Source organism: Cygnus olor, chromosome Z (genome assembly GCF_009769625.2).
Source record: "Cygnus olor isolate bCygOlo1 chromosome Z, bCygOlo1.pri.v2, whole genome shotgun sequence".
NCBI classification, from domain to species: Eukaryota; Metazoa; Chordata; class Aves; order Anseriformes; family Anatidae; genus Cygnus; species Cygnus olor.
This window is the reverse complement of record NC_049198.1, coordinates 65756852-65779715: the sequence shown is the minus strand read 5'-3', so window position 1 is coordinate 65779715 and position 22864 is coordinate 65756852. Positions and strand designations below refer to the sequence as shown.

Here is a 22864-nt window from a genome sequence, read left to right as displayed (position 1 = left end):
TTCTCTATCACATGGCTACTTTAAAGCAACTTAATTGTTTTGAAAATGTCTTTTATACATCAGTTCTGATTGAAATTAGACACAACATTTAAAAGCTAAGGATACAAAGACAATATACATGGCACATCAGGTCAAGGCTGTTGAATATTGAAGGAAGCCAGGCTAAAAAGAACAGACCTTGGTCACACTGCTTTTATTGTCACTTTGCAAAAAGTGTGCTATGGGTCAGGCTATTTATACACATCAGCTCAGTATGGCAGAACGTCCACAAGTTTTCTGTCAACCTAGAGCAGTTTCTACAGGAAGCTTCCCATTATGAGCCATTTTGGTACTGTTTTAACTATTCAAGTGAAGTTAGAAGTAGTTATTGAATCCTAAGAGACAGCATTTGAACAAAAGAGCATCAGAAAACATTTTCACTCTGAAAACTGCACGCATAAAAACGAGGAACAGACTTTTTAGCCTTTTTACATGTTCGCGTGTCTCAGAAATCTGAACTTTTGTACAAAGAAAAGGACTGGTGCACTGAAAAGGCCACATGACTTGACTTCTCCCTCATCACAGACCTACCTTGTGAAGGAAGTACTCTATCTTCTGCAAGATTTCAGAAAGCCTAGACAAGCCTTTAGATGGCAGTTGGCAATACAGACTTCCATCTGAGAGAATACCGGTTACTCTCACATTTGTATATAGTGCATCTACCTGGAACAGCAAGATTTTGACAAGAAAGGGGACACACACACACAGAAAGTTAGCACATTTGTGAGTACTGTTTTTTGTTCATCTAAGACATTTGTGGTCAATGATTTTTAATGAATTAAAAAGGAAAGAAGCAGATGGTACCTGTAGGTGCAGTTCAAAGGATTTGTCATACAAGGCCTTCAGACAAGTAGCATTAATGTTGATGTCATCTTCTCCAGAAGTGTCATAGAGAACAAAAAGAGGAGTATCACTCCTTTCCAGTATTTCCACAGCAAGTATCTTGGAGCATGTCTGCAATTCTACAGCCTTTACTAGGGCAGGATCATCACAGAAGACTTCCAGCCCTGTAAGACACACCATACTTTTTATGTATTACTTTAATGAAGGGAAATACAATAAACAAGTGTGTTTACAACAGGAACCTTTCCAGGAATCAGGATGTAGTTGGAAGGTTGTATTGCACCTCAACTTGCATTCTACTGTCTCCTTTTTTTCAAACACAGAAGGACATCTTCAAGAGGAAGAAAAAATCCTCTTCAGAAAGAATCAAGGCAAATATGCAGACAAAAAAAGTAACTGCATTCAAGTAAAAATAAGTTTATTCTTACCATTTTCAAATATTTAAAATAAAATGTTCTTAGAACATTTTAAAATCTTAGAACTAACATCTTAGAAGTTAGAAATGCCCACCAGTTTTAGGAAATTAAATAATTTCCAGCACAGTCTAGGAAGCCTGCGAGTGCTAAGAGGGGAAGGATCACTTTAAAATAACTGAATGATCACATTAGGTCTCATTAGTGGAAAAAGGAGTCATGCTAGTACGTGCTTCACACAACAACAAGTGTTTTACTTATATTTCTTTAGGCATGCACATATTAAAGGAACAAACGCATCCAAGCTAAGTGCAGAAACAAGTAAGCTCTATTAGAGAGATACTGGGGTCTTCTGATATCAAGGTTTCTTTATAAAGCTCTTCTTGACATCCTTCTGTCCACACCTACATGTGTCTGCTTAGACTAGCTATCTTGGGCAGAATCTAATATACATAGTTATTACAAACAAGGATCAGAATTCCCAAACTGAGATGGTTCAATCCGTAAGTCACACAACAGCAAGCTGTATAGACAACACTGGCCTTCTCTTACCTGCCAGTCTACATTTTGCAATTTGAAATGGAAGTGAACAGAACTGCTTGTGTAGTTTGTACACACTGTTGCTTTCGATAACTTCACTGAAGCCATGGTCAACATAGTACACCTGATAAGGGAAAATGAGATAAAAGCACAAGATCATTAATATAACTTTAAATACACATTCTTGAGACTAGGGAAAATGTATTCAGCTACCACATTCTCTGTGCATCCATTAAACAGGCATATCATTTTTTGCTAATTATAGTGATAATAGCTATGTAACACCATTACTCTAACGTTTATTTCACTACTTAAATATTCAGAGCTTTCAAGGAAGGTATTCTTCTCAAGATTTCTGTAAAACCATCCTCTCTAACACAATCTCAACCCTTCATAGAAACAGTGCTGGAAGGACTCAGCCTATTAACTTAAATCCCATGAACAAAGGTAATAAAGTGGCAATTTTAGAGTTTTCAAAGTGTTGAAGACTCAAGCACTATATAAGCACCATAGTGTGTTTTGTGTTTTGTTTTACAGCCTTAAAAGGACTATTTGGAGCTGTATTTCCAGTAACTTTGACACAAATACCACAAATGCTGCAGGAAGTCAGTAGTGAAAGTGTTGGTTGGCAGCAGGTAATCAGAACTAAGGTGAGAGAAAGAAGGTTTACATTGGGCTTTTTACAACTTTTTTCTAAACTCTATCATGCAAAATATCTGCACAACAAACTTTCAATGGGAAGTCCAAGCAGTGGTGGATGATTAGCAAGAAAATGCTGCCGTGTAGCAGTGGTCTTCCTTTGGTTGCTAGCTCTGCCTAGACAAAAATCAGAGGCAAGCTTGCTATTCTTCTCTGAAGCTGATGTAATCTTTCACAAAACTGAGTTCTGTGACAACCTGCTCCTTCAAGTTCTAGCTGAAGGTTATCATGCTTTCAGAAAAACTCATTCTATTTCATGCGTTATTTAAAAATTTATGAAATGGATCAATTTTATAAGTATGCTAAGCAGATCTGGGTAAAAAGTCACCCAACTATGGGAAGAAGTGAAAAAAGTTATCATTAACATTTGACTAAGCAAGAAATAACTGGAAAATCTGACACTGTTCTTACAGTTCAATTAGTTCAATTACATAGCCTAGTTTCTCTGTGGATGTCAAGAAACATCCCCTTGGCTCAGGAAACATTTAACAGAGGAGTTAAACAATCTCAGAGGGGTTTAATTAACATGCACACCAGACGCAACTCCCAGGATACCAGACTTGTCTGAAAGGGAAGTTTGAGCACAAGTATATCCTTCTCACTGTCTTGCTAATTAATGCATATGATAGATACTTCAGTACCAGACTTCAAGCAAGATCTGAGACCTATTAGCTCTTGAATCTTCTCCTTCCCCATTCCAAGTAGCACCACCTCACCCATTCTTCCCATTACTATCAAAGGTAAATTTTCAGCATCAAAGTGCTTTAGTGCCCAGCCCTGTATAAAATCCCAAACCTCCACCAAATCCAAAATATCTGTGGAAAAAAAAAAGCAACAAAAAACACTGAAAGACCATTTATTTTTGACAATCACACAACTTAAAAGAAAGACTTTAAAAGTCTTAACTTCTCCTATAACTGAAAAGAGAAGTACTTAGGTTAGGAAAGGAGACAATGCTAGCAATGCACCATGTTTGGGAATTGACTGTGTACCTAAAACAAAACAAGAGCATTTCAAATCTTTCACTAAGTGCCAAAACAAATAATTGCTTGCCTTTATCCTCTTGTCTTCCACAGAAATTATCCGAGCACGCAGCCAGGCCTCTTCTTCAGTGTGTACAACAACAAGTTGCCCAACACTCAGAGACTGAACTTGTAACACTGTGCAATTCTGACTATAGTATGCTCTCATGTCATCTTCCATTTGTTCCTGGGCATAAGAATAATCTTTGCCGACATACCTACAGTATTTCAGTAAAAACAATCACGCAGACAAACAAACAAAAAACAAAACACACACAGGAGTTAGCTGAATAAAAGCTGAATAAAAACCTGAGAACCTTTATACACATATATGAATAAATTATGGATATATACATATTTTAAGGACATTGGTATCCAGACACTTTTCCATTAACAGGGCTATAGGAAAGTAGTAACTAACAAAATTTAGTACTATTGTTTATAGTTAGATATGGTCCAGCAATATGGAATCTAACATGCTCAACTATATCTTTAGTAAGAGATCCTACATAATTATTACAACCATGTAGAGGAACTTGACCACAAGAGCAAAATATCTGGGATGAAGTGTAAAAAAAAGCAACAACTGACATGACATCTCTGAAGTTACTCAGTCCTTAGTAGCAAACACCAGTTTATCAGCTTTTCACTAACGTCAATCAAAGCACAGGGCACATAAAATAGTTTCACAGATCCCTCTCAAACTGTTTGCTGTTTACTCTTGGCCTTCAGTACAAGCCTGGTATTAGGCTGCCGACCTAATGTTTCATACTGAAGTAATCTGAGTTGCGTAAATCTTCTTAATTTACTGAAAACTACAAATGGGAAATTCTGAATACTTCAGAAACAAGTCAGATTAGAGCAGAGGAAAAATCTATTTTTATACTTATATTAGCAGCTACCGGTTTAACTACATTAAAAGTTGTTCCTAGAATGACTAATGCCACTAATTTCTACCACACAGTTTACTGTATCATCCTATAAAAAGCTAGGTTTATTCCACAAGTCTGCCTTATGCACAGGATTAGGGCAGGCACTGTACTATAGCACACTGGGCTACCTTTGTTATAATGCTTAAGTTAAATCTGATCACATTCCAGGCTGTCTTCAGGAAAGTGAGGATTTCTCTGCTACCTTCCCATTCAATTAAATGCTGCTTTTCAGACTGACAGCCATTTTGCTTCTATGTAAACACTCATATACTTCACAGTGGACATGGAGTGGGGCAACAAAAACAGGTATACAAAGCTTAAAAGTTCACTTCTTAGCATCAGTTTCATAAGGATATTTAAAGGACAGTAGGAATATCATAAAGCAGAAAAATCATTCAAAATTTCCTGCCTCACTATTTTCTGATAACAGGTAAGGATCCTACCGAGGAAGACTTTGGCTGTTAAAAGCTAACTGGAAAGTTATTTTTCATATTCTTCAGAAACGAATCTTGGAAAACGACCTCAAAAAAGGTGTTATATACATGTGGCCAGACTAGAGTGCGCACAGCATCATTGCTAGTCTCAACTGGAACTGCTTCATGGGTCAAGTAAAGAAAGCTTGACGTTTCATTGTAAAAAGAACTAAGGGTTGTATTCTTCCATAGCAAAACAACCTATGGAATTTTCTATTCAAAAAGATAAAAGAGGAAAAACATTTCCACACCACAGCACAGAAACTCAAAAGAACTGAGAATAAAAAGTGAGATAATTATTTCTTGTGCAAAGTCAGGTGTTCCATCTACCATACCATCTCTCCAATCACAGTTGTAGACGTACACAGAGCATCTATGAGAGCTTCAATCACCTCACTTTCATTGACAAGAAAATTCTTGAAGGGCAGGTCTGCCATTCAGAGACCTGGACAGGCTGAGGAACAGGCTGCCAGGAAAGTCATGGTATTTAACAAGGATTAGCATCACTTATCACACCTGAGAAGGAAGAAACTGTGGAAAATGGAGAGGACAGACCAGATGCTGAGAAGAACTGCAGAAAAGGGTCTAGGAGTCAAGGCAGATGCCAGCAGAGTGCGAACCAGCAGCGTGCCTCGCTAGCAAAGATTCTGGCAAACATCCTGGCTGTATTAAGAGAAACAAAGGCAGTCAATGGAAGAAAGTGAATATCCTTTACTTGGTATTCAGTAGATCACATCTGAAACATTGTGTCAGCTAAGACATCTAACAACACAAGGTCAGGAGAAGGGCGTCAAGACAGCTGGGGACTAGACGACCTGCCACATGAGGAAAGGCTGCTAGAACTGTGTTGTTCGGCTTGGAGAAGAGATGGCTTCAACTGGGACCTCACAGTGGTGTTCCAGTACATACAAGGAACTCACCACAAAGACAGAATGATGTTCTTCAGTGGCACTGGTGGGAAGACAAGAGGCAACAGTCATACCTTGAAACAGAAGAGGGCCAAACCGCATACAAGGAACAAACTCCACCCATGAGGCAGCTGAGCAGAGGGGCGTGCTGCCCAGAAAGGTCATGCAGTCTTCATCCTAGGAAGATTTTCAACACCTAACTGGCTAAGCCCTGATCAACCTTGTCTGACTTCAGAGTTGACCCTGCTTTGTGCAGGTTGGCCTAGAATCCTCCTCAGGCCCATTCAGGCCTGATTTCTGTTGTACTTCTGTAATTAAGCAGTCATTCAGAAGTACGCTTTCCATGAATGGAAGAGGCAAAGATGGCACTGCTTACAGAACAATTTATGTGAGTGACCTGTGAAGAATTCCTTGGAAAAGCTTCTCTAACATTCAGTCTTCAAACATCCTTAACTGCCTCCTGAAAAAAAGTCCTCTTTTCTTTCATCACGTCCCAAAAATCAAATGAGAGAGAGAGATTACTAGTCTGAATTAGTGGAGGACATCTCATATTCCTAATAAGAAAAGCAAAACCATCAGATCAACAAGCATTAAGCCAAATGAAAGTCACGCTAGGAGCCCAACCAAATGGATCATTTATTACAAAAAAAAAAAACAAGCACAGTTCAGGTAACCTTGTAACTGGAGCCAAACCATAGGGAGTGAATAGTCATCAGGAACAGTTTTCCCAAAATAATTACTGGAAACACCCTTAAAATGACAGATTAGGAAGCTAAGGTTTCTTACTCCACATATACAGCAAATTACCATGCTGGTAGAAAGGTTACAAAATAAATTTATAAGACACCTACAGAAACAGAGAAAAAGCACAAAATAGGGATTGGGCTAGCAGCTGAAACAAAGAAATTTTCATTTGAGAATGTTGCCATCACAACCCCCCAAGTATGGGGGTTTTCACTACAAGCCGTCAACCATTATGGTTCCAAGACTTTAGGGAACTAAACCAATGGGCTGACACAAAGAAAGTTCAGTTATTTGTGTTCCAATACATTAATGACAGCTAGAAAAGAAGAACATCTAAATATCAACCTTAACTCTAGTGTGTTGAATACTTTCAGCCAGTAGTGAGGAAGAGGGTATTAATTGCATAGTGAGAGGATCTGTAAGTGAACTGCAAACGTACTTACTTAGATCCTAATCAGGACCCTAGAGAATGACTAAAACTATCTAGTGAAAGCTGAAACTGCAGAAACTAAAGGGAAAAAATGGAGAGCTGTCAATTTAGTATATTACCAGACAGCTATGCAATTCATGCTCTGAAGTGACAGACAGACCTGTTTAACAGCTGAATTCGAAAAATCCTAGAGAAAAAGTTTTACTGCTTTTTTATTTTTTAAATCCTGCTAGGATTTGTATTTTTTATCCTAACAATGAAGTATAGTTATTTCCTGAAAGAGTACAGTACCACATAACATAATGATACAATCTACTTCTTACACTGTTCTCTGAGGCTAGACTGATTAACCATCAAACCAAGAAGCACTAGCCGTTTGCTGTTGGATGGAAGCTCAAAAAGTGAAAACTGCAGTATAATCTGAACATGCACAACTCACACCTAGTTAGTAAGAAGTCAGTTACAGAAGTAAAAAAAATACTTTAATAGATATTAAAGCAGTATCTGAACACTACCTCTAATATTACTAATGTGTTATAGAAGGGTTATTCTAAAAAGTCAGATCCGCTTTGAGCTTCAGACAAGCTAATGCTAGAACTGATCAGCTCAGAGTTTAGCAATCTTCCATTTAAACACAAAAACGAAAGAATTCTTAAGTTTCATTATCAATACCGGTAAATAAAGTCCTGCAGATCTGCACAGTATGAGTTTATGAATTTATAAATTAAGCAAAAAAGATAGATTCTGAAGTGTGAACTTGCCTAATTATAAGCTCATTAGTGTTGTTCAATTCGACCACCATGACGGACACAGGTCCTTCCGATGGAATGAGTAGAGGAGGAACAGCTACTTTGTCTGGAGACCACTCCTTGGATTCTTCATACTGTTGTTTAGCTGTGGCCTTCACATTATCGGGTGTCTGGACCTTCTCAGTGACATTCAGATTCTCATCAGTGCATCTTTGGGGTTTTACATAGAGGATAGCCTTTTTGGGGACATTAGATACATAGTCAACAATGCATATATCTGAGAGCAACTCCAGGTTATTTAGAATGCCTTCTGGAAATTTTACTTGGTAAGTGTCTTGGTACAATTTGGGAAGTGCATTAGCCCAGAGACCACTGGAATACTTCTTCAGGATATTAACAACTTTTTGCTTGAAGTCACTACTAAGTGAGGCAGACTCAGACTCCATACTTGGTTTTAACAACGGGTCCACTTTTGAAGAAGTAACATTCTGAGATGCCTTTTCTTGCTCTGTAACACTTTTCACAGTTGGTGACATTCTCTTAGCAGGATAAAGAAGCCCATCTGTCTGATCACCTGTGCATACTTTCTCCACCTTGGAAAACAAAAAGCAGAATCAATGATCAGTTGCATTTCTAAAGTCTTAATCATTTTAACAATTACATTTTTGTAACGTGCAGTTCATACAGACTTTGAGGTGGACACCCACAAGGAACTAAGCTTGAGCCAATTACTACAGAGAAGTCATTTCTTGTAATGCTTCCTGATTTTGGGGGAATTCCAAGCAAATATGACATCAGGACAGAGCAAATATGAAAGCTGTGCATTACAATCAGGAGTTGGTTCCAAATAAGTTTATCTCCTTTCTCCTCGAAGGAACAAAAGATACACACTCCACAGAACTTAAGTCTTTTGCACATTAACCTCCCCCCTGGATCTCTTCCACACAGAGAAGCATATTATAAAAAGAAGTTTCCATCTCAGTTCTCCAAGTGAAAGGGGATTTGATTGCATACTTCAAAAACAACAGAACACCTGTCAGGCAGTGTTGCAAACGCAGCCTGCTGTTGCACTCAGGGAATGGTATTTTCTTTAAAGAAGTTCTGAAATTACGGAAAAAAATCTGGATCGTAATACATTTAAGAAAATCAATTAGGCAATTTTAAACCATGCCCATAACCTCCCTCTACACTCAAGATGTTCTGCAAGTCCATATGTCTCTACTCTTTGCCAGTTTCAATAGTGAGCATCCCACACGGTCTGAAGTCACAACCATGAAAGCACCACTTTAGAACTGCAGAAACAAATTCACAATAACAATTAAATTTCCTAAAGCTACAGTTTCAACTAAGATCGATCTAACTGTGCAAGGATACCTATGTAGAACTAAGGTAACAAAAGCCATCAGAGCTTATATGTTGGTCCTGAAGCCTGACCATCTCCTACAATAAAGGATTTTTTCTTAAGTTTTACATAGCTCCACTTTGATGTTCTTTCCTCAGAAGAAAATAACTTAAATCAGTTTCCTGGGTACGCATTATGCCAAAGCCCTTTTCAGAGAAAGATCAGTGAAGAACAAATTGAACAGTTAGATTACTTGCTATTACTCAGGCCCAGCATTTGCCTTCAGGATAGTGATATCTACACCCATCAGAAATTCATAAACCTTGTTAAAAGCACTCTTTGCTGTTGTCTTAGCAACTTGCAATAGAAACATAAAAAGAAGATTTAAAGTACTATTTTACACAAGAATAGTACGTCTCTTTATCAAGACAATATTAATGAGACAAGAACATTTAGTTACAATGCATTGAACAGCTGTAAAAAATGGCCATTAGCGTGTCAAGAACCACATATTTTCTCCTACACACAGCTATTCACACATCCCAAATTGCCACATGCCCCACATTGTTTAGAGAGTCAGCAAAACCCACTAAGGGCCACTATATATCCTGGCTTCAGCTAGGATCGTGTTAGTTTTCTTCACAGTAGCTGACATCATGCTGTGTTTTGGATTTAGGATGAAAACGTTGAAAACTCAATGATGTTTCAGCGCAGAGCAGTGCTCACACAGAGCCAAGGAGTTCTCAGTTTCTCACAGTGTGGGTGCACCAGGAGCTGGAAGGGGACACAGCCCGGACAGCTGGCCCAAATGCTGTCCCAAATGGACCACAGGGATGTCCTGTGCCATGTGGCATCATGCTCAACAATAAATATGGGGGTTGTCTGGTGGCAAGCAATTGTGCTGTGCATCACTTGTTTTGTGTATATCCCCCCAGTCCCACTCTTCCTTTCCTATTAAACTGTCCTTATCTCAACCCAAGAGTTCTACTTTTTTTTCCACCCACTTCTCTTCCCCTTCCCACTGGGTGGGGGTAGTGAGCAAGTGGCTGTGCGGTCCTCAGCTGCCGGTCAGGTTAAACCACAGCATCATCCAAGAGCATTTCTGTATCAATGCTTCCTGTGCAGCGCATCATCTAAACTAGAGCAAAACCAAACTATCAGACAGCTCTTGGGGACAGGTCTCGGTCGTCTTCTACACACAAGCACAGGCGTACCCAAAATTAGCAAAAGTTTACACAGATTTTTAAAAAGGTTAAACACATTGTAGAACTCTCATGCACCCATGGTGACGTATGGGAGTCCTCCTTTATCAGTGAAAACCAGAGTGGTCACATTTCCTGCAGCAACCTCAACAAGAAAAAGACATGAGAAGGCAAACAAACATACATATCCATGAACCTTCAGCTCCAGGAATCCATGCTGATGAGTCCACAAGCTTTAAGGGTCAAGTCTTTTCAAGTAGGCTCACCGAGCCAAGGAGACATGGAAGATCACTCCTAATTGGAAGGAGGGTAGAGGTGGTGTCCTATAGACATCCGTATACTTAAGAGTATGCATCTACTATAGGATACCAACATACAAGAATTGTATAAAGGGCTTCAGTGTACCAGTGGAACTTGCATGAAGTTCATAAGGATCTCTGCTAGTTAGCTTGATACAAGAAGTTACAAAATACGTCCAGCCATACCAACTAGAAGGTCAAAATATGTCTACAATGACATCTACAGTGTCAGGAGGAACCTATACATGGTTCACTATTTTCCAATAATGGAAAAGTCTGTGTTGTCAGGAGGTCCCTAGTCCAACCTTCTGCTCAAAGCAGGGCTGACACGAAATGCAACATCTTATTGTTCAGTCTTGCTCAATGAAATTCTTAAAGTTTCCAAGGACGGAGAGCCCTGTGGTGTTGCACCGCACACATGGTAAAGAATTTTTCACCGTGGACAAACAGAATTTTTCTTTTTGCAATCCTGATTCTTGTCCTGTCATTGAGCACCTCTGATTTCGTTTTCTCCATAACCCCTTCAGGTAGCGAATGACTGTAATTAGATATCCCCTTTACTTTCTTTCCTCCAGGCTCCATGATCAACTTCATGAGATAAGCAGCCCTGCAAGAGAAAAACCTTGTCTGTTCTAAAACCTAGTATCATTGAGGAGCCTGTCCTTTGACCTGGATTTAAATCTGAAGCTCCTTTTTTAATTTAAGCAGATGTACAGGTTTTAGAAAAAAATAAACCACTACATTTTAAGCTGAAACTGCATCTTCCAAGAGAGATACAGAGGTCAGGGCCTCAAAAGCAGTATCTCAAAAAATGAATACGACAGTTACAGGCTACAACACTCATGACATCTCACTGGAAGTTATAATGCTATTCCCAGCATTAGTGTCTAAGCTCCAGAAGATGCTTATCTGGCCGTTATTGTTGACTTTACGGTGAGGGGAAAAAAAACAAAATGAATACAATGCCCTAATCTGGAAGGCTCTTGTTACCTGACCCAGGAACGTCAAAGAAAAGGAAAGAGACAGATTATAAGTAAAGAATGTGTGACAGTAAGCTCTTAGGTCTATGCCTCCAGCCTTTACTCTTTATTATCTGTAAGTACTTGCTGTAAAGACACTCATCCGTTAATGAATCAAGACAGATTATAAGACCCGAAGATACAATATAGTTAAGTTGAAATGGAATCTTGCATTAAAAAGAGCCTCTGAAAAAGTTTACAGGCCTTTTTATTCCTAATGAAGTTAAGCTAGAGAAGGACTGCAGGCAATGAAGTAATCTCCATTCACTTTGAATTCCCTTGGTAATTATAAAGCCTCTTCAACAAGCACAGCATTTTATCCATACACAGATGAAGCTTCTCCGTCCAGAAGGAGTTATTCCACAACATATTTAACTACAAGTACAAGCACAAGCACTGGTAAGAAGGGAGGACAGATCCAGGGTAAAGTGCAGCTTGCAAAACACGCAAGACCTGCAAACAGTAACACAAATTTCAGTTGGAAGGCACCCCGGCAGCCACACAATCCAGCCAACTGCTTAAAGCAGGACCCGCTAGCTCCTGTTACTCCAAGCCTCATGCATTTGAGCTGGGAAGACCTCTGAGGGCAGGTATCCCATAGCTTCTCTTCCGGAGTATGAGCACCCTGTTAAGGAACTAAGGACTCTTCCAATCTGCTGGGAATGTCCTCAGCTGCAACCTGACTGATGCTTCTTGTTCCACCCCTGTGCACCACCAAGATAGACTAGCTCTATATTCTCTCCCCTTTGCCTTCTCTTCCTTAGTTTGAGGAAAGGCCTTTCTCACATTTTCCTTGGACACACTATTCTTTAGCCACCTCCTCATTTAGAGGACATTTGTGAACTGACTTCATTCAGTTTGTCTGCCCTGTTCTATCTCGGGGAGCCCCTGAACCTAGATGTAGGATGCCAGGTGCATCAGGCTCACCAGTGACGACAACATGGGAAGAATCCTCTTCCCAAACCCTTGTTACGACGGCCAGGCTGATGTCCGCCTCCTGTGCTGCAAGGGCCCCTGGCTGACTCCGGCCTGACTTGCTGCCCACCAAGACTTCCGAGGGCCTTTGCTGCACGGCTACATCCTACCAGTCAGCTACGGCACGTGCTGCTTGCCAGGCTCCTTCCAGCCAGGGGCAGGACGTGGCATTTGCTTGGGCACTCCACCCCCTCACCGAGCCTGCTAAGAAAGCAGTTACACAGACCTGTGCGCAGCATCAGTCCTGAAGGGATGCCCCCTTGTAAGCAAGTGCTCACTGCACCTCATACTGCTGAAAACCATCGGAGACCAGATGTCTCATCAGTTCTCCACCCCACCTTTTAGTCCACTGATCTGATTTATATATCAACACTACACGGTGAACAAGACTATAAGCAATTGGACAAGGGCCTTTATAAAGTCAAAGGAAACATCATGCACTGCTCTTATGAGCTCATGTCCTCAGAGAAAGCAACTGGACTGATGAGAAATCTGCCCTTGGCAAATCCCTGGCCACCTTTTATAATGCTCTTCTTGTCCTTTACATGCTTCCAAAGAAGTTGCTCTTGGAATCCTCTCCAGGCTGGAACAGGGTCTGTCTAGGCTGGTGTTTCCCTAATCCTTCTCCTTGCCCTTTTTGGCAAATGAGTGCAACGTCTGATTTTATTTTTTCCCCCCTCTGGTCTCAGGAACCTCTTAGAGCTGCTAGAGCTCTTGCAAAACAGTAGAGAGTGACCATCAGCCAGCTCCCACACCCAACCAGTTTCAGCTGTTCCCAACTTCATCTTCCTGAACTGTGAGTGACATTTCACTCCCAGAAATTATATCCACAAGCTAAGGGACCAAAAAGCCCTCAGGGCAAATCTCACCAGCAGACACCATGCCAAACAGGACTGAGCACCATGGCCTCTTTTGCATCCTTTGTCTCTACTAAGTCTTTGCAAAATACACCGTGGCAGTAATTCATAGAAGCTATTAAGACAATACCATTAGTAATACAAAATGTCACGACCCCTTCACCAAAAGACATATTTGTACCCTCTGGCATGAGGAATCTTACTGTGCCCCTAGAACCTCAGCCAAAGAAAGGAGCTTGGTTTAAAAAAAAAACACGAAACAAACAAACAAACCAAAAAAATTACAAACAACTAACAAACCCTTGCATACTTATAACAAATAGCCTAGAAAAAGAATCACAGCACACTACCTTGGCAAGTAATGGCATCCTAGACACAGAGGACTTAATAAAGATATCCTAAGTGGTCACGCACAAGACTAAGGAATTTGCTTAAAGGACCAACCAAGGAAACTTTTAGTTCCAGAAAGTACTTGGCATTGCCAGGACAACGATCTGTTCAAGAAGGCTGCGTTGGAATGTACTGTAGATCATCCTGAAAGACGCTGGAGGCTTAAGTTTACCTTTAGGCACCCTGTCTCTTGGCTAGCTGTTTAACTAGTGCTGCAACAGAGCTGAATACATTTTAGCTGACAGGACTATTAAGCTTCACACGCTAAAGACTGGCAGCAGACTAAAGAGAGAAGATCCTTACCAACCTTTAAGCCTCTTAACTCCAATAATAGCTCTGAGGTCCTCTAGGTATTGAAGCTCTGTTTTGAAGAGAGTGTAGATAGATGCTGACTGAGCCAATAATTTAGAGGCAGGAAAACGCCCCTATTTCAGTAAGCTGTTTCAACATACTTCTGTATGATTTAGCTCAGGTGGACATCATTGGGCTACTATTTCTTGCACAAAAACTAATATTCAAGAAGAAACAGATTCTGCCAGTCATTACTAAGGCCAAGAGACCTTCAAGGATGCACACCACTGTGGAAGCCTTTAATTATAAGCAAAAAGCTTCATTTGTGAGCAACTCTTCAAATCAGCCACCTTTCTTTATCACAAATGTCTCAACTTGTTATGCAGCAGAGCTTACAGCTTTACCTGCAAGGTCCATCCTATTAATATGGCTGGCAGGCCTGCTTTGCAAGCACACCGTGCCTGCTATTGCTTCTGTTAGTACAAGAGTGCCAACAGCTGTCAGAATGTATTATCAAGGGCAACAGTGGCTGAATCATGCTACACAGAAGAAAAACAAGTTTGTCCTAAGGCTGAGTAACAGAGGGAGCTCTTAAAAATTAAAATCTGGAGTCCAAAATAATAAAGCTTCAAATAAAAAAAGATTCCAGGCTAAATACTGACACTGCAACTGAGTAAGCCAAGGAGAACGGAAAAGAACAAGTCAATTCCTTTTCATATACACACACAGAGTAAAGAAGGCAGACAAACTCTTGTATGTATTGCTAGGAAAAAAGCTTTGTACAAGTGCGCTTGATGATGTGCTACCAAACCACTATGCTCATACATATATAAAATCAAAAGACAATCCACTTTGCTGTGCCACAACGACCAAGGTAAGGCTGAGTCTCATTTAAATGCTGTGCACAATGACGATGAAAAAGCAGGTATGCTGGCAACCTCCCTACAGCATCAGGATACCTTCCAGGAAGGAAGTGGAGAAAACACCTTGAAATGAGTTTCTTGTCAGAAAGTGTCACTCAGTGACATTTTTCAAGCCTCTGTTCACAGTTAGCACATGCAGCTATCTACTGCTGTTCTTCTGCAAGGCAGGGCAATGAAATGCACAGTGGAGAGTAGTGTTCAATGGCAGATGCAGAACATCTTCATTTTGTGGCAAACCGGAAAAGCCTGGCTCCATTATTCTTGGTATACAACAGGTCCTCAAAGACTGCTCCAACACACACTTATCAGAACCATCACACTGATTCAAACAGAATAACTCATCGCAGTCCCAGAAGGGCTGAGGTCTGAAGGGATGTCTGGATGCCATCCAGTCCAAGCCCCTGCTCAAGCAGGGCCACACAGAGCAGGTTGCCCAGGACCACATCCAGGTGGCTTTTGAAGATCTCCACGGAGGAAGGCTCCACAGCCACTCTGGGCAACCTGTGCCAGTGCTCCGGCACCCTCACAGTTCAGAAGTGTTTCCTGGCATACAAAGTAAACCTTCCTGTGTTTCAGTTTGTGAATACTGTCTCTTGTCCTGTCACTGGGCACCACCGGAAAGACTTACTCCATATTCTTTGCACACTCCCTTCAGGTATTTATATACATTGTTGAGATCCCCCCTGAGCCATCTCTCTTTTCTAGGCTATACAGTCCCTGTTCTCTCAACCTGTCCTCACAGGAAAATGTTCCAGTACCTTCACCTTTGTGGCCCTTTGCTGGACTCTCTCCGTTATGCCCATGTCTCTTTTGTACTAGGAAGCCCAAAACTGTGCTGGATGGATGCAACCAGAGTTAGAGTCAACATACAAATGTCCAAGTGGAAACTAATAACGAGTGCTACCCCTAAAAGGGTCTGTACTAGGAGCAGTACTTCTTCATTAGTGACATACACAGTAGGATTGCATGCAACCTCAGCAAATTTGTGGATGGCAGCAAGCTAGCTGACTGGGGCAGCTGACACACTAGAGGGAAGGGATGCCATCCAGAGGGACCTGGACAGGCGTGAGAGGTGAGCCTGTACAAACTTCATGAAGTTCAACTGGGCCAAGTGCAAGGTCCTGTACCTGGGGGCCAGGGCAATCCCAAGCATGAATACAGACTGGGTGATGAACTGACTGAGAGCAGTCCTGCAGAGAATGACTTTGGGGTAGTGGTGGATGAAAAGCTCAACATGAGTCTGCAATGTGCGCTTGCAGCCCAGAAAGCCAACTAACCCTACCTTGGGCTGCAGCAAAAGAAGCGTGGCCAGCAGGTCGAGGGAGGTGATTGTTCGCCTCCACTCTGCCCTTGTGAGACTCCAGCTGGAGTGCCGCACCCAGCTCTGGTGTCCCCAGCACAAGAAGGACATGGACCTGTTAGAACAGGTCCAGCAGAGGACCACAAACATTATCAGAGAGATGGAATAATTCTCCTATGAAGAGAGACTGAGAGATCTGGGGTTGTTCAGACTAAACCAGCTGGACTGGGTTAGAGCAAAAGATTTTCCTAGCCTGACAGCTTCTTCGACAACAGCAGGTACTTAGGAAAGAGCACAGGGTAGAGGACAATTGTAATTACACCTCTTCCTCACATTTCAGATATCCCATGGTTCAAGCACTATTGATTGCTGAGTTTCTTTGGAATAAAGTAGTCCATGACTACTGAGGCCAGGGATTATCCTGTGAATGTGTTCAGTTGCTTTTGACCCCAAGATGATCACTCCCAATTCACCTTCTCTAGGTCTCTTACTATTCTATAGCCTGTATCTCCAACTTTCCCCACCTAAATCAATTAACCCAATTGTTGTTCATACAGTACCCATTACTTATCTTTACCCTGGTCATCCTTCTGAATCACCCCTTCATTCTGCTTTCTCTCTCAGGAAGTGTCTGAGTATTTTCTGGGTGGAGTCTGGAGAAGCACATCTGATCTTGACACGTAGTCGCACAACTTTTGCCCAGTGGCACAGCGTTTGTTCTTTTGTTCTCTATTGCTTTTTGTGTGCTTCCTTTCACTTGCATTTTTTCCGACCCAACACTTTCATGAAGTTACTATAAAAGACAACATCACTTTTCCCAAGTTTAACAGTCCACTCAGAACCCACAATTTTATGTGCAATAAAGTCCTTCCAGTAGGACTGTAGTTGCTGTAGTTAAGTTTCAGCTGCAATGTTCTGGGCCAGCCATCTGGTATTAGGGAGTTCTGCACTTCTTCAGAGAGACAGGGTCTTTGTAACCTGGAACAGCCCTGCATCATCAACCAACTCAGCATGTATTCACATCCTTTACCAACATAACAGTCCTGACCATCATTCATCCAACTGCAGCCCTGTGAAACTCCAGAATGATTTCCTGACTTTCTGAAAAATTAACCATTTCAGTTTTGTTCAGTTTCAGTCTCAGACTAGTTACACATTCATGCAAGGACCTTTCCTATTGCCCTAGGACTGTGTAACTCTCTAAAAGCTTTTGAAAGAAAACTCGGAAATTCAACTAAATGTTTTGAGAAAAGATGTAGGAATTTCATCTTTCCTGAATCATCCCATCCTTGGTGACTTGCAGAGAAGTTCAGATACTTGAGGAGAGCTGAGCAAGTGCAAGGAAAAAGTCTTCAAAACATACATGCTGCTCAGTAAGGAGGTTTATAAGGAGACTGCAAAAGATACCACAAAACGTGCAGACAGTACCAAAAGTAAATTATTACCTTTTGATCATTTGTGGCTTCCAAAAAACAATGAACTTGTCTGCTTACACGTCTGCATCCCTCTCACTCCCATACCTCTGCTGTAGTGTTCTCTCTCCCTCAGAGGTTCAGCTGCCTGCATCCCAAGGATTCAAGGCTAAGCCCAAACACAGCAGAGCTATACAACTTGGGCTCAGAGTTCTAAAAAAAAATTTAAGTTGTGAGAAAGACTTGTGAAACAATCTGTAGAAAGGTAAGAAATGAAACAGGGATAGGATCACTGAAATGAGTATCATTAACAGCTCAAAGATGCATGACAAAGTAACCTGTCAAATGGGAAGGTGTAAGATTCTGAAAGAAAAAATGAAGGTGTGAGTCACCACCAGTCAGATGGATCCACCACAGCAGTAGTCTTGCCGGCGATGGAAGCAGACAATTCAGCAACACTGAGGATCTGAATGACAGAGCTGTTGAAACGGATCTTTCTGCTCCTGACTGAGATCTGCCCGGCCAGCAATAGACCTTCTGTTATTGTGTAAGGATGATCAGCCTATTTATTCTCAGCCCAATTGCTCATAGATTATAGCCAAACTTCAGTAAGTAATAGCTACTAAATACCTTGCACTTTTTTGTCTAGCTGTGCAAAATGAGATACTACAAGAAAGATGCTCAAGCAAACTAACCCAAGGAAGGGAGGTAGCAGACCAATGGATAACAGTCACCAAGAGTCGTAGTAGGTCCTCTTGACTGAAAACAAGGCCGTCAACCTGTAAATCACAGCAATTTCTCGAAGCTTCAGCTCCCTAGATAGGAAACTTTTCCACTACTCTTGGTTGTAACCTAAACATGGAAAAGATCATTTCCCTGGAAGGGAAGCATGACATTCCTTCTTTCTAGAGAAAAAGTTAAGGATGTGAACTATTAAGAAGTGCCACTGTCCAGGGCAGAGACCTCAAACAATTAGGTTGGTGACACTGAAAATGTAATACAAGGCTCACTAAGCTACTACTGATCACTTGACATTCAGTAAGAACGTGTGTTGTCTATTTAGGATGCTGAGAGAAACACCAGGAATTTTTCCTGTTCTGAGGCTGGCAGACACACCCATTGTAACTATCAAAAGAGGCAGAAGTAATTCAGAAATTAGTGATGCAATCATCTTTATCAATGCCCAGAGAGGCTACGGAGTCTTATTCCCTGGAGATATTCAAAAGCTGCCTGGAAAGAATCCTGGGTAGCGTGTTCTAGCTGACCCTGTTTAAGCAGGAAGGCAGGACTAGAGGATCTCCTGAAGTCCCTTTCGACATCAACCATTCTGTGATTCTGTGACTCTGCCCTATAGCATTTCAAAGGATCTACATTATCGTACACCTGCAGGACGCTTGTTTGAACCAGAAATAAACACTGTATAAGACATGCATGGTAGCCTTCATACAAGGCAGCCTGGGTTGCAGTTCAAACTTTTCCCTGCCAGTGCCATGAGTATTCTTTACACAAGTCAATAAAGTGTCCGAGTCAGACTCTACAGGCTCATTAACAGTCCTCTACAATAAGACTGACTGTGCCAAGGCAACCTGATAGTACCACAGCAATCAGAGCTGAACTTGCTGTGTTAGAATATTTCCACAGATTTAATGACCACTTATTTACACTAAAATGAATGTATTTGTTTGCTAGAAAAAAAAAAAGAGAGAGGCCCAACAGATAACAAGCAAATGGAAAGCAGATACAGATAGAAGATCCTGCGTGAACATTTGTCTAGAATACTAGCTAACAAAAAGATAAGACTAAAATTTGCTGCATGAATTAAGCAACTAAATCAGAACAGCCTGCTGTATGGGTAACATAGGAGCTGATCATCAACCATCAAAACAAATTGCCGCTGTTTGTGTAAGTTACTGCTGTCTGTAATAAGATGTGACAAATGCATTTTATGTATGTGTTAGAACAACATGTGCTAATAGCATGCAAATGCTGCTATTCCTGAAGAGCAAGCATTTATCATCAAACTTATTTAATGTTTATGATAAAATACTTAGCAATATGGAATGAAAGTCACTTCAAGCAGACACAGGTTCTCACTACTTTAAAAACCTTCTGGTATCTTGGTTTGATGGATGTTGAAGTTCACTGATACAACTGGCCTTTTAAAATAAAGCTAAGCAAAGCCTTGGTGCAAAGTAGCATTAAACCCTAAATGGAACCATCAGTGCAGAGAAGGGACAAAACCACAGAGACTGAAGATCCTTAACCCAGTGGTGATGGCAACAAGGCAGACCTGTAAACATAAGCTCAGCCTGATGCCAGTTCCTAATACAAAGGATGAAGATACCCATGGTGAGCAGGAGATAACTGACATCAGTGGACGGCAGGAAGGAGGAGAGCTGTAACCCCTTCCCTCAACATTATCACTTAACTTTCAACTAATTGCATCATAAGCCTAACTTACACAACAAAAATCATATAATCTTGACTTAAGATGCGGGAAATACCTGTTAAAAAGTCCATAGGAAGATAAAAACTACAGATAGACCTAAGACTGTTCTTAAAGAATTTTCTGGTAGCTCAAAGACTTAGAAAGGGAAAAGAAGGCCCCGCAATGTGGAAAAGCAAAGGGGGAAAATAAAAAATGCAAAATACAAAGGAGGAAAATAAAAAACCATTGCATGGTAGGGAAGTGTCATTAGTTATTGTTTGGGTTGTCAGTGTTATAGTTGGTGTCAAAGGTGGCAACTCAGCAACCCTGAGCACTTGCACCAGGAGGCCACAAAGGCTGACCTTTCTTCTCGAAAACAATGCCAGACCAGTCAAGAATGACTTTTTGGATGTTGTTTCAAACACACTTTCTTTTTTTTTTTAAACACAACTGTTACATATCTTGAAAGAAAATGCAAGGCTACCTAAAATAACATTTGGCAAACGAGCACTGAAATCTGAAGGGTACTGACATCTTCCACAAAAATGATATTCAATACTTACTGTGCAGACATGAGGCCAGTGCTCAAGCTGACTGAGCACTGCTGTGCTAAGCTCGTCCCAGTACATTTCCTGGTAAATCTGTGCCATCTTCGATACCCAAATACCATTTCTGTACTTGTTCAAGATCTCCTTAATGCGGTTTTGGACTTCATTAATATTAGGAGCAGAACGACCAGGGGCGGCAGTACGTGTTTCCACAATGGATGTATTTAAGTTGTCTGTTAAATAAAAATACAGCCATGAAGTAAACAGTCTTATCAGCAGAGACAGATGTTCGCTCACCTACTTAAAATTAAATATGGAAGCTGCCAGCAAAACACCAACTCTAAAATGCTGCACACTTGTGCAACACACCTGTTTCGAGTTACTTTCTATTGTAAAGACCCATGGAAGCATCAGACATCTAGTAACTAATTGTCCTGAAGCTAATTTTTCAATCACCGTAGTTATTTTCTTAAGAAGGTGCTAAATGCTTTTTCAGGAAGGATCCTGGAAGATGATACAGAACCTTTATCCATACTGCTGCTGAGAGGCTGCACTGAGGCATTATCCTGAGACAGACTGAAGATAGTTTAATTTTGAGTACAAACACAACAACAAAGATGCAGCAAAACATCAAATACTATTTCTCTAAATTCAGAGATGTACAAAATAGACCAAAGATTCACCTTTTATTCTAATATATGTCATAAGCAAGAGTCTGAATCCAGCACCCTGTCCTTCTATGCTACTTCATGCAAGGAACCCCTCCAGCCGAGCTGGGAAACAGACAGCAGCTGTCTAGCTACTCTGGATGCTTTTCCTACACTGTGTGTAGGAGAAAGGCAGTCATTATCCCAGCTGGAGGTTCACATCACTAGCTTGAGTGCTCCCTCATCTCTACCCCTTTTCCCCCTTGGAGGGGAGCATTCACTACGAGACCTGTAGCTTCACAGATCAGCCTGGCAGGTCCCAGAGAAAGCAACCATCGTTTGCCAAGCCTGACCACCACACAGCCACTGTGAACCAGGCAGGCAGAAGGACATCTTCTGGACAGCCAGGTTAGTGTGCTGGGATTTCTGTGGCTGTTTACTTCTGAAAGCCAAGATTTCACCCTCCTCTATTATATCCATACCCTGGCAGTGAAGTTAAGCATACTCCTCCAGTTTCCAAGCTACTCACTCATACTATGTGATTGGCTTTTACATTTACTACACAAGGATTTTCCTAGAAGACACAAACAAACAGGCAGACAAGCACGCACACATTCCCTCAGCACCATAAAGTCGAAGTGAGGGGGTTCACTCACAGAACTTCATACCTTACCCATAACTGTCTTCATTCAAAAGAAGTACTGAAATGGACTTTTTTTTTTTTTTTTTTAAGACTATACCCAATCTAATCCCAGTAGCATGACAAAAAAACTCGCTTGATGGGCAAACTTACCATTTGAATCAACAGAAGACTTCCTGGACAAGTGAACTTGCAGCTCCTTTTGAAATCGTGGTGGGACAGTCAGTCTCTTCTCAGATCTAAAATTGAAAATAGAACTGCTTTAAATCATTCTCCTGGCTCTGAAGAGCATTCCATTTGCTCATGAGACCTATACATTAAATAATACGTAGTCCACAAACTTCTTGCTGGCCCTATGCACAAGAGCAAACTCACATTGTCCTAACATGGAAGACAGCTGGATTAGCAATAGCAAGGCTAATCAATATGTGGTTTCTAGTTTGCCTTACTACCTTGACCACTGGGAGGAACAAAACACATGGTAGGACAACATTACCAAAAGGAGAGCATCCAGGCCCAGCAACACAGATGGCAGTCTTAACATTTGACATGTTTAGCCTCCCTGTTTGGTCTTTGTTTTGGCTGGTGTCTCAGTCTTGCTGCTGAACAGGACTGTACTCACCTTCTTGGTTGCCATGTCAATCTCCTGAAAGCATTAGGCTTCAGAAGTCAGCAGCACGCCTAAAATACACCGGAACTCAAAGCCTTTTTGCGGATGCTGCCTCTACACTGTTGAACACATTCCTCTCTGGAGAGGTCTCCGACACAAAGGGTACAAACGGCATACTCGCAGGTGTTC

At 41.2% G+C, this 22864-nt stretch overlaps 1 protein-coding gene across 4 annotated transcripts in view; it reads right to left on the bottom strand.

Moving 5' to 3' along the window:
- TDRD7 (tudor domain containing 7) overlaps positions 1–22864 on the bottom strand; it is a 45784-nt gene that overhangs the window by 7170 nt on the left and 15750 nt on the right. For all 4 annotated transcript variants that reach the window (XM_040541908.1, XM_040541910.1, XM_040541911.1 and 1 more), the window contains exons 5-11: positions 22219–22304; positions 20794–21011; positions 7805–8385; positions 3588–3774; positions 1848–1959; positions 844–1046; positions 571–702 (exon numbers count right to left, since the gene is read on the bottom strand). In XM_040541908.1, coding sequence (XP_040397842.1) covers positions 571–702; positions 844–1046; positions 1848–1959; positions 3588–3774; positions 7805–8385; positions 20794–21011; positions 22219–22304 — 1519 coding nt within the window. The remainder of the gene's footprint in view (positions 1–570; positions 703–843; positions 1047–1847; positions 1960–3587; positions 3775–7804; positions 8386–20793; positions 21012–22218; positions 22305–22864) is intronic.